This window comes from Bos javanicus, chromosome 1, assembly GCF_032452875.1.
Source record: "Bos javanicus breed banteng chromosome 1, ARS-OSU_banteng_1.0, whole genome shotgun sequence".
NCBI classification, from domain to species: domain Eukaryota; kingdom Metazoa; phylum Chordata; class Mammalia; order Artiodactyla; family Bovidae; genus Bos; species Bos javanicus.
Genome location: NC_083868.1, coordinates 126912971 through 126926016, shown reverse-complemented (window position 1 = coordinate 126926016; position 13046 = coordinate 126912971). Strand labels below are relative to the sequence as shown.

The following is a 13046-nucleotide window of genomic DNA, read 5'->3' as shown; positions in this document are numbered from 1 at the left end:
TTAGATGAGGATTTAGCTCACATGCCTCAGATGTCCCCTTATTTTCAATTCAAAAGTAATTGAACTACTAAGTTGTTTTCATTATTGTTTGCCTTTTTATACTTGTCTTTACATAAGACTTTCATCTAACTCTTTTATTTGTATATTGTCATATGAGGTATTCTCTTAAGTCCTTTTTGCTGCAAACTCCTTCCTAAGTCTTTGCCGTTGCTGCAGTCTGCACTTGTTTCTGTTCAGGCATCCACCACCCAGCTATCATTTGGGGACTTCGTTTGATCATTTTTGAATTGGATTCACTGTTTCTTGGCTCCTGCTTTATTATTCTTTATTTACTTTCTAGTTTTGGTGGCATATGTTCTCAAATAACTTTGTAAGAAAAGATACATGAATACTGCTCCATGGTATATTTACCACTATACTAGTTAGCCATAAAAAGGAATGAAATCTTGCTGTTCGCAACAACGTGGGTGGGCCCTGAGGACATGATGCTATGTGAAATAGGTCAAACAGAGACACACAACAAATGGTCTCACTTATGTGTGGAATATAAGAAACAGAACAAGCAAGAAAACCAAACTCATAGATCCAGAAAAGACGTGGTCGCCAAGGGCAGCAGGAGGCGGAGGTGAAATGATGAAAGATGATCAGAAGGTCCAGTCTTCCAGTTATATGTGAATAAGCCCTGGGGATATGATACACAGCACAGTGACTGCTGTTGGCAATATTGTATTGTGTATTTGGAAGTTGCTAACAGAATAGATCTTAAAAGTCCTCATCACAAGAAAAAGAATTTGTAACTGTATGTGGGAGCAAGATATTAACTAGATTTACCATGGTGATTTCACAATGTATACAAATAATTTAAGCATTCATTGTGTTGTACACCTGAAACTAATGTTATACGTGGATTACATTTCAACTTATATTTCAGTTAAAAAATTTTAAAGATACATGTAATTTAAGTTTTTAGTCCTTTCATTTCTGAAAGTGACCGCATTTTGCTTGTATTGTTTGTAGTTTAACTAAATATAGAATTTTATCAATAGTTCCTTTGTATCTACCTTTTTCTGTTCAGCACTGTTTGTTTTTTGTTTTTGTGTTTGATTATATTGCCTTCGGTTCTAAAATTTTGTATTGGTGTCAGTCTCTAGTGTCATTTTGTGGAATACTGGATGGGGTCTTTCAGGATGAAGACTTGGGTCCTCCAGTTGAGGAAACTATTATTACTTGAAAATTTCCTCACCTCACTTTTCTGGTCCTCTTTCTAGAACTATTCTGTTAGTTGTTGGGTATTTGCTCTCTCATTTTCTGTTCTTACTTTATTATACTGGGGGGTTACTTTCATATCTTTAATGTTAATCATCCCCCTTCCCTTTTTTTAAACTTTGAATTGTCATTGTTGTTCTTAGGGATGCGTTTCTCATGTTTAGAAGATAGTCTCCTGTTAAAGGATACACTATCTTGGTTTTTTCCCCTATAAATACTAATTAGAACTTAACATTTTATCTAGTTCAGATGATCCCTTTCAGATGTTTCCCCACCCCCCGTTTACCTACACCTCTTTATGTCTTCCTTTAGGCTTTCCTTGAAAATGTGGGGTTCTTTGGTTGCTCTCTCTGAGAAGATGACCTTTCTGTGCTCCCATCATGCCCAGCATAGGGACATCTTCGTATTCTGACCATTTATCATCCAACTCTTTGCACTTACCTAGGTTTTGTGTAGAAGTGGAAGTTGGCATCATACGAAAATGATCCCTGATGAACTGTACCAACAGAGTATATACAGGAGAGGCCCTTGGAGGCTACTGGTGTAGGCCTTGAATACTTTCTGCAGAATTGTGCCAGAAAAGTCAAAAAAGGAGTGATAAATGTCAGTGGCTCTTTTCTGTTGTAAAAGTTTACCCCCTTCCCCCTTCCCCCAATACCTAAGTCATTCTTGGCTTTTAAATTGGTACATGGTTCCAATGGTATCCTAATTTTTGGTAAATGAAGAAAGCAAAAATTTTGACCTTTTTTTTTTTTTTTAAGGGGGAAAATCTGTATTCGATTACCCTGCTGAACCCCGGGGTCAGTCACTGCCCTGGGAACTAAGATCCCTCAAGCCTCATAGCATGACAAGCAGGCAAACAAATTTTAAATAAATAGTTAAAATTAACTAACCAGGCTTCCCAGGTAGCTCAGTGGTAAAAAATCCGCCTGCCAATGCAGGAGATGGAGGTTTGGTTCCTGGGTCAGGAAGATTCCCCTGGAGAAGGAAATAGCAACCCAGTCTTAATATTCTTGCTTGGAAAATCTCATGGCCAGAGGCGCCTGGTAGAGTCAGACATGACTTAGCAACTGAACGACAAAACTAAATATGTTTACTTGGAAATTTTGGTTCCAGTTTTGGTTCAGTTCATTTTAGGTGGCTTTTTTTCTGGTACCAGTTATCCCCACGCACTGACCATGAGGCGTTGTGATACCATGCCTTGACTGTTGATTAGTGAGTATCTTGCAGTAGCCTAAGCTCATTCAGGACAGAGACCACAGCAGACCTGCTTACTGCTGTGCCACCTTTTTGTCTAACACCGTGCCAAGTGCACAACACACATTTGAAAACCACTGAGTTGTCTGCCTCTCCTTTCTTCCCCATCTCCAAGTTGTAACCATTTTGCTCCCCTGTCACTTTGAATCTATCTCATCACCTCAGCCTCTGCTGAAAACACCATTTGGTAAGCTAACATTACCTCACATGGACCCTTTCACTGATTAGCTCTGTTGCAGTCCCTTTAGAATATAGGTTTAGAACATAGAATATAGATAGCTCCGTGTATCTTTAGGCCCTTCGGTTATGATTTTATTGAGCAATGTCTTCCCCACTGCGATGTAAGTAAGCTCCGTAAGGGTGGCCGCCATGCCTTTTTATTTCCTCACCATTTTGCCTTTTGGGCCAAGAACATGGAAAGCATTCAGATAATGTTGTAGCCATGGCTGGTGCCACCTAATGGTGACGAAAGAGATCCCTCTGTCATCCAGTTTGTATTGAAATTAAATAAACTGTAAAGCACTGGATAGCCGTTAGAAGTTAGAGGAACAGACTTAACGTTCTTGCCCTAAAATTTCCCAGTGCGTGGCCTGTTGTTTTTGTGTTGGAAGAATATTGTCCAAAGGGTGACACGGTTCTGGTTGTGTTTAAGGTCCTTTTTGACTGATCTATTCACACATACATATTTCCTTTTTAGCATATGGCTTAGAAGAACAGAAGAATCTCACAGATTGTACCAATGGAACCTTTTTTGAGCAGAAGGGTCCAGAATACACAGCATGTCAGTTTCCTCTTGCCTTACTTGAAGCATGCAGTGGTGTGGATGATCCCACGTTTGGCTACCAAGAAGGAAAGCCTTGTATTCTTGTGAAAATGAACAGAGTATGTACAAAATTTGCTGCTGCTGCTTTTTTCTAATTTCCTATTAAGCTGACAACTGTTTATTCAGTGCTATCTCATTTGGTGGTAGCTTATGTAAAAGGTTAGCAGTGGGTTCATAAGTTAGTCATAAATTAGGGAGTAACACAACTTCGGCTTTTCTCTTTAGGAGCTAGCTACACACACACACTTAAGTGTAGATCAGGGCTTCAGGCATCAGGTATTCTGGGGTCGTGCCCACAGCATGGTGGTATTAAGGTGCTGTGCTCATCTTCGCATCTGAACAGTAATGTAATTTAAAATCCCATGGCAGATCTGTGAACTTTGGGCTCATTTAACTTTTTCTGAATAGCTTTACAGTATACAACTATGTAATTAATAGTAAAAATACAGATAAAGTTGTATTAAAATGAGCCTATCCAGCATTATGCTATGTTGTCCAGAAGAAGTGCCTGAATTGTATAGCCACCAGCAAACCAAGAAGCTAATAATGTTCTCTATGTCTAAGTAATAGTGTCTTGGGGTCATTGGGCAAAAGGAAGATGCTTTCCTTGCATAATGAAGTGATCGCCTAACCCTGTGCCTTGCTACTGTCTAAATGTACTGCAGAGTTGTGTTCCAATCCAGGTAACCTGTTGATACCTGCATGGTCTCTCCTGAAGAGTGAAATCATTCCTGGTCATTTATTCAGAGAATAGGCAGGTTCCTGAACAGGTGCAGACCTCTCAGGGTCTTGAGTATACACATCACTGAAGTCAACATCCCTAATAAGACTGAAACTTGAGTCTTCTGAAGCTGGCACTGCTAGATAAGGAGTTTCCCTTAGGGAGAGCCAGCTAGATGCTTAGGTGTCCAGACTGGCTTCCCTCCAGTCTGTCCTTCCCTCCCTCTGTGGATGATGACAGTTCTCTGATTACCCCTTAGCACTGTAGAGATCATTCTGAAACATTGCCTGACACATGGTAGGCACTGTAAGAATTAAGGTTAAAGTGGAGGTGAAACTAAAGGCAAGGTAGGCGGGCAGCAAGTGGGAGCAATGTGAACAGCTATTTGAAGGGGACCACTACTTTCCCTAGAAGTGCTAGGGAGCTCATACATACCACATACTGTTAAATAAAGTAGAAGTGGGTTTTCATAGTCCACACAAGAAATGATCTTCATGGTCATCCATAGTTGACTGAAGGGACTGAATGGTCCCATCTTTAAAATGGGTATCGGTGGAGAATTGATTCTAGGACTGCTGAGGACATCAAAATCTGGGGATGTACAAGTTCCTTCTATAAAGTGGTGCAGTTTGTGTATAACCTGTGCACATCCTCCTGTGTACTTAAAAGCATCTCTAGATTACTTACACTTAATCCAGTGTAGATGCTGTGTAAAATAGTTGTCAGCACACAGGAAATTTGAGTGTTGCTTTGGAACTTTTTGGAATTTTTTTGCTCAAATGTTTTCAGTGTGTGATTGGTTGAATTCACAGGTGTGGAACCCGTGGGTAGGAAGGGCAAACTGTAATGTGAAATCAGGTGATCCAGCTTTTAAGGTTGATTGAATTTATTCTCTTTAACAGGAATGCCTTTTGTAATCATTGCCTCCTAGAAGTATCCTCGCGACACCTAGTTTAATGGAACACTTGTTCCCAATAGAAAACCAAGAGAAGAAGCTCTGGTTCCTTCTCCCACGGGGCCAAACTTCCAAGTTTATTTTCTTTGCCAGTATGTCCACTGAATAATGAGGGTCTGAGACTGTAGTTGCTGATGGAGGCAGAACTTGGCAGGGCTTGACAGGAAGATATTATCAGGCAAATGGGAATCAGTACTGAGATGCTACAAGGAGTGTAGGTGGGCATCAAATCCCAGTATAGTTTGTTCCAGTCATTGCAAGGACACAGATAGTTATTGTTCTTGAAATTATTATTTAGGCTGCAACACTACTTTTCTTTGGGGGAGAGTACTTATATTTTCTTATATTTTAAGGCATTCACATTAAAATGCATATAAATTATAAACTAAAATGTATATAAATTCAAGATGTCAAAAATCCTCACAAAATGCATGGATAAATATCTGATCATTCACACAGTTAGTTATTTCAACTACATACATGAAAGTAGCTTCATTACAGAGAGCTGAATGGTCCCATCTTTAAAATGGGATTCATTCAGTGTATGTGTTTTATAGATCTGATACAGTAGGGTTCTGTAGAAGCCTATGGAAACATGGTTGGGTGGTGACCTAACATTTTCATGAAGAACAGTTACTTCTTATATTATGCCTTTGCAGTGCTTATTTGTGTTAGTGATGTCTTAACATAAATAATGTAAAGATTTCTATTATTTTAAGGGGAGCAAAGTACAATAATACTGTGTTTCAGTCAATTTTTTGATGACTTAATTTTCTAAATTGCCCCAGTACTATAATGAGATAGATAATTGGTAAGATTATTATATTGAAAAGTCTATTCTATTCCTCTAAAATAAAATCAAAAGGCAAATGTAAAAGATGTTAAGGCAGTGGCTTCCTTCATAGCTCAGTTGGTAAAGAATCTGCCTGAAATGCAGGAGACCTGGGTCGGGAAGATCCACTGGAGAAGGAAATGGCAACTCACTCCAGTATTCTTACCTGGAGAATCCCATGGACAAAGGAGCCTGGGAGGCTACAGTCCATGGGATCGCAAGAGTTGGACATGAGTTGTCGACTGAAGAGAGAGAATGTTCATCTCAGCCTTCCCATCTCTTGTCCTCAGCAACAAAGGAGGAGGTTCTGTTGTATACAGTTGTGATGTTTCAGTTAATCAGTGTTTCTTTACCTTAGATAATTGGATTAAAGCCTCAAGGAGAACCAAGGATAGACTGTACTGGAAAGGTCAGTATTCAGAAAATAACTGAATTTCTGTTGAAGTTCTAGTGTATCTTAAAAATACTTTAAAAGTCTAATGAATTTAGTCATTTTTTCCCTTCCCTGTCATATTTTAAAGTCCATTGTAGTGCCATTCTTAGAATAAACTCCTCCAGCCTTCTGTTTGCTAATGATAATGCGAAAAGACTTATTTTCTGTGTGCACTTGATATCATACTCTTTCCCTTTATATTTACATGTACCATATTTCATTGATTTTAAGATTCAATTTCTTTTTTCTACCTGAATAAAACTGAAATTGGAGTTGGCCTTATAATTGATAGTCTTAATAGTGTATAAAATTTTTTCCCTCTTAATAATACATAAATTGGTGTACATCAGTGGCATCTGAGATTTAATGAAACTCGGTATCTTTTCCTTAAGGTAGAGGCATTATTTTGCTCTCTTATCCCTACTTTATTTTTTCCAGAGTGCTGTGCTATTTTCATTTCATGATTTCTTTTGTTTTCTCTCCATGCTGCAAAGTGCAACTAAGACAAATATGTAAATGATGGGTAAGAGTTCTCAGGAGAAACTGTTAAGTTCTAAATTTAATTTTGTTACTGTGTAAAATAAAATATTAGCATTCCACCTCCAGTTAATAATGACAGAAGTGTCTTGATTGAAATGTTACATTGAAATCACTTCTGAAGTTGTTTGCCAAAGAAAACTGTAATCCCTTTTAATCATGAATGAATTTCTTATTTGGGCAGAAACTTGCTTGTGGTTCTCAAATCTGATCATGCCTCAGAACCACTTGGAGGGTCTTTTGGGTCCCAGTTCTGCAGGTTCTAACTCAGTAGGTCTGGGGTGACACCCCAAAGTTTGCATTTCTAATTAAGTTTCCAGGTATTGGTGATGCTGCTGGTCTGGGACCCATACTTTGAGAACTCCTGCTTTAGAGTATTGATCTATTTTGAGTATTTATTCGTTGTTTAGAGTAGTATAAAAAGCCAGGAATTTTTGTGCTTTCTCATCTGGGTTGAAGTATGCATGTGTAACCATAGGCAACTTACTGGATCTCCTTATGCTGTAGTCAGCTCAGTAGGAAACTTGGATTAAAAATCAGGATCTCACTTAAAAACCAGATTCTGCATCTGAGGGGAGTTTTTCTTGGTATACAAATCTTTCTAAAACTATAGTGAGCCTCTACTCTACTGCCATCTCTTAAGACAGAAGAAAACGTTTCAGCTATGGGACAGATTTAGGAAATGTGTAACTCTGTGATCGCCTTTGCTTGCAAGTCTTTCCAAGAGAAGGTTCCCGAGGCCAGGTGTGAGCCCTCAGCCAGGTGGAAGTGCCGATTTTATGATAGTGTCCTGTGTTCAAGGGCGTTTACCTCTGAACGTGAGCAGACCATGTAGATACACTTGAGCCAGTGAGTCTATGGGGCCAACACCACCATGAAAGGAGAATGAACACACATACGCAGGCCAGAAGGGCAAAAGTTTTCCACTCCTTTCCCAAGGTTTCATTTCTGTAAGCCTGTGGCCAGTATAAACAACTTTGTGTAACTCTTCCCTTAGGGTTATAAATGGGTTTTTCTCCTTGTTTATCTGTTAGGTTTCTTTTGCTTCTAGAATAGTTGGGAGAAATGTTAATGAAAAATTTTGGTCTGATGACTCAAGTTTCAGTTGCTGTCCCTTTTGGTTTGAAGAGTTGTGTGGAAAGTATATAAACTAATCAAAATAGAGTTTTTGTTTTGTTGTGGAATATTTTTGTTTTTAGAAAAAAACACAGAATTGGAAGAAATGCTTATAAAATCTTGCATTACTCATAGGCTAGTTACAAAGGAGTAACCAGGTGGCATACATACATTTTAGAGGTGTGGCTATGTGAACAGATGGAAACCTTTATTGCATATCATCATATTGCTCTTTTCCATTAGATTTGTCTGTATCAAGTGTTCTTGGTGTAAATTCTTCAGTTGAATTACCTTTTATGTAGTATATTTCTTTTGTCTTACATTCTTAACTTTGATCTGCTTTAATTGCTATTTATACAAGTTAAGAGTTCTGGAAACACTAAAACATTGATGATAGGACATGCTCTTAAAAGTAGCCTTTAATTTTAAAGAATGGTTCCTGCAAAAGATATAATATTCATATTTATGTCATTAGTTTTTTAAATTTCCTCACAAAAATGAATCGTATTCATTAAAGAAAATTTAGAAAAATACAGAAGGAAAAATTTTGGTAGATTTTTGCCCAGAGATAACCACTGCTTAGGGCATTTGGTGTGTGTTCTTCAAATGATTTCCAAATGATGGTGATATAGAATAAACAGAATGCATTCATTTTAAATCTTTATTTTGTTTTCAGTGGAATTTAGTGACTGCTAGTAGAAAACCATGACATGCAGCTTTACCCTAAAATTTATCATTGTTCAGATACACCTTTATAAAATGCAAGTTTAAAATTCTACCAGCTTGATGGTGTTGATACAAACCAGTGGAGCAGTTCATTGAGCATGTGGCCATAACTGAGCCTCAGTTCCCCTCTGTGTAATTGATCGCACACACGAAAGGGTTGTTAGGCCTAAACAAGGTAAATATAAATTGAGCGTCGTATCTGGCTGAACATACACACTGAAGAGCTCAATAAACTGTAACCCAAGGAAAACCTTTTACATTTTGGGGAACATCTCTGTGTTTTTAGGAATTAAGCTCATATACTAAGGTTAAACAAAAGTAAGTAATGTACAGAAACACATTAAAGTGACTTTTTTTCTCCTGTGTAAAATGTTATTTTAGATTTCACATTTTTTAAATTAAGGAGTACAACATAAGATGGTATTTGAATAGTGGTTGAAAAAAGGCGTCTATACTTTTCTTAGCCTTGTTATTGCTTGTTCTTTTCAGAGTTTTTGTTCTGGATCATTAGAACTTGCCCCCTTTTTGGAGTGTCATCAAATTAGTCTTTGCTGCCTTGTCTATATTGCTTATTCATGTGTTTCTCTCACCCCCCACACACGTGCTACTTCACAGTGGTTCAGTGAAGTAAGCAGAGAGTAGGCATTCCCTTAAGAGGAGAGTCTTAGTTTTGCTGTAGTGTTTCCTGTTTTCTCTCTCAAGTAGAGATTAGTTTATTCACATCTACAATTCAAACATTTAGTAATGTTTTATATTACTGCTTTGTGACATTGCCACTGATTTTAATCACTTGATGTCTCTGTCATCTACTCAGTATGTGTAAAGTTACAGTCATTAATACTGGACCTATTCAGAATGTGTTACATGAGAAATTTTGTGAATTAGTTATTTTTCAGGAAGAATACTAGGTTTGTGTTTTTATTGTGTATAAAAGTTTTTTTGAGGTATGATTGATTTATAATATTACATAAGTTTTGGGTATACAACAGAATGATTCACAATTGTTAAATATTATACTCCATTTATAGTTATTATAAAATATTGATTCTATTCCTTGTGCTTGTACAATTTATCTTTAAACACGTGAATATAATTGCAGCAGTCATGTAACACCTTTAATTCACTTACATGTGCTCATAAAAGAATTCAAGGAAAATGTGATATTCAGATTGCATAAGAAGAGTATTAGCTCAGAGTACTTTAAATTTTCCCTTGAATTTTTTATCAGCTGCATAATCCATTCTACCTCTGACTACAGTTATCATAGTTGTTTTGCACCTGCTGCCTCCCAGGCCCGAGTGGCACATTCTGAGTTGTGGCAGCTATTGCTTCCCGGTCTGGAAATGCACAGTATTTTCATTTTAGAATTCATTGGTCCCAGACCTACTGGTGCACTTCTGCTGTCAATGGCTAGAGAACGGGTATTTGGTAGTTGGAACGCAGATATGATTTTACAGACAGTGCATGAGTAGATCCAGCTATAAGTTAAAGGGACTATCATGGAAATAAATCAGGAAATCAGGATAATTCATGTCAGGGGGTTTAAATCAACATGAGTAAGTCTTTTTTCAAAAAATCCTCTTGTAGCAAATGCAGTTGAAACAACATTGTAGTTTCTCCATACTGTTCATAATTGATATTGCTTTAATAAAAATATACTTTTAAAAACTATTTTTTGTGACCTAACAAGAGTTTCTTTTGTTTTCAACTTTAGAGTGAAAGCACAGCATTTCTATCAACTTATCCTTCCAATGGAACGATAGATTTAAAATATTTTCCATATTATGGGAAAAAACTGCATGTGAGTATTTAGAAATTCTTAAGTGGTTGAGACTCTTGGGAAGCCGGCACATCTGTATTAAAATGTCAGTTGTCTGGGTCAGGTAGACATACGCCCTGTGTGATGTGTGCGTCATCTGTTCTGGTTTTTACATACGTTGGTGATGGCAAATGGAGACTCCAGGTCTACAAGTGGAGTACAGAACGGAAGCAGATGAGTTAAAAGATGATTATTTTCAAAATAGCATTTTCTCTTTCATGTGATAGAGTGTGCTTATTTAAAGAATATAGAAAAGTGGTTAAGTCATTACCCAGAGATAACTATTATTGTAGTGGAATTTCTTCCACATTTTTTCTATAAGTGTATTTTATATATACATATATATGTATTATATATATATATATTTACCGTTATACATATATAGTAGTAAACTTTTAATTTTATTTTGAAATAATTCTAAACTCAAGTGGCTTGCACCATACAGAGGATTCCTATTAACCTTTTACCCAACTTGCCTGTGTTGATGTTTTACATCATTTGTCGTATCAGTCTCCATATGTGTTTTTCACATGAACCCTTGGTCATAAGTTATAAACACGGTGCTTCTTTACACTAAATGCTCTTTACATTGAATTTCCTAAAAGTAAGGACATTATCATCATAACCATCATGTACTTAACAAAGGAAATCAGCTGAACTGTATTAATATCTGACCTACAGACCATGTTGAAATGTCACCAGTTGTTCCAGTAATGTTCTTTATTGCACAAGAAAGTGTTTTCCTGGTCCAGGTTGTTACATTCTTACATCTTTAGTTGCCTGTAACCTGCAACAGTTCCTCAGTCTGTCTGCTTCATGCCCTTGAACTCCTCGAAAATGAGTGCAGGCCTTTTGGGGCTTACTTTGTGGCTTATGTTCCTCAGTTTGAGTTTATCTGATGTTTTTCATGGTTAAATGTAGGTTGTGCATTTTTGGCATGAATGCCTCAGAAGAAATGGTATGTCCTTTTCAGAATGGCATGTCAGGAGGGAAGTGGTATCAATATAGTCTCATAGATTGTTACATAATTTAGCTGTTAATACGTTATAATCATTTATTTTGGTGCTAAAACTCTCCCGCATTTGGTTGGTGGAGACTGGCTCTAGCTTCTGTGTCTTTTAGGCATGTTCCCTGGATTCCTACAGCACTAACTTACTTTCTGGCACCACAAGGGGTCCAGGTTCATCTTATATTTTCCCTGCCTCGGCCCTGGAATTAGCCCTTAGTTCCTTTTAGTGAAGGCTTGTATTTAGAAACCAGTGATGGCAAAACAGTTATGAGTATATTTGCATCAAGTTAAACAGCAACCGTAAGGATATTTAGAAACCTAAGTAGCATCAGTGAGGTAACCTTCCGCATGTTTATCAAACATATTAATAGATAAATACATGTTCTTCTCAAACACCTGGAACTGTCACAAAAATTTATCATAAAAAATGCATCTTCAAGTTTCATAGGATAGAAATATAATAATACCTTGTGATCAAATACAGTAAAACTAAAAATTATTGAAATAAAAGTGCCCTTCCTAAAGAGGGAGGAAGTGGGACCTCTCTATTAACTCTTGAGTAAAGAAGGGAACGTAAACCAAGTTTATAGAGTATCTAAAAATAATGAAACACAACATAATCACAATCTATGGAATACATTTAAAGCAGTGCTTAGAGGAAAATTCATAGTCATAAACACTTTGATCAGTAAAAAAAAAAGTAAAAGTAAATGAATATTCAGTTAAGGAAAAAAAGCTAGAGGATAAAAAAATACATCTGATTAATAGGTTAAAATCTTGTTTGTTTTTTTAATTTTTAAAGAATAGGCAAGCTCCTAAAAAGTGTAGGTAAAGTTACTGTAGAATTTGAATTAATGTATTTTCCTCTATTCGCCAGGGGAACTACCTGCAGCCACTAGTTGCCGTCCAGGTCGGCTTTGGTAGTGATGCTGACGTAAGAGAAGTAATGGTTGAGTGCAAGATCGATGGATCACCCAACCTAAAAACCCAGAATGACCGTGACAAGTTTTTAGGACGAGTTGCATTCAAGATCACCATGCATGCATAGTAGGAGTTAGGATGTCTCTACAGAGTAAACGTTGTGTTGTCTGTCTTCATTTTGTATCAGCGGGACCTGCCATTCCAGAATTATGAGACCACCTTGAGGAAAGGTGGAGTGGTACATGACACTGGGATAACATAATGTGCTTCCAGATAATAGTGGTCCATGTCCTTCGGAGTAACTGCCTGTTGCCTCTGCTGCCTTTTGAACCATGTACAGTCACCAGGTGGCGACTGTGAACACCTGATTCTGAACATGTAGGTTGGGGGTCTTGTCCAATTTTTATGTGGTTTAATTGCCAAGTGTCTAAAGCTTAATGTGCTGTGCTATGTAAATATTTTATAGATTTAACACTGGTTAACTGTCATATTTTGATGCCAGCAAAATTTTAAGGGATAAAATGGTACCTGACCAACATCAAGTGACTTCATAGCTGCAAGAAATTCAGTGTGTGGAAAAGTTCTGTATCTGAAGAGGAAAAAGGAAAATAAAAGTGGATTTTAAAGGTTG

The 13046-nt window shown here is 37.3% G+C and overlaps 1 protein-coding gene across 2 annotated transcripts in view; it reads left to right on the top strand.

The window, feature by feature from the left end:
* Nucleotides 1-13046, top strand: part of ATP1B3 (ATPase Na+/K+ transporting subunit beta 3) — a 47134-nt gene extending 34088 nt beyond the window's left edge. For both annotated transcript variants that reach the window (XM_061419818.1, XM_061419807.1), the window contains exons 4-7: nucleotides 3221-3405; nucleotides 6213-6263; nucleotides 10381-10467; nucleotides 12372-13046. In XM_061419818.1, coding sequence (XP_061275802.1) covers nucleotides 3221-3405; nucleotides 6213-6263; nucleotides 10381-10467; nucleotides 12372-12542 — 494 coding nt within the window. In that variant the 3' untranslated portion in view covers nucleotides 12543-13046. The remainder of the gene's footprint in view (nucleotides 1-3220; nucleotides 3406-6212; nucleotides 6264-10380; nucleotides 10468-12371) is intronic.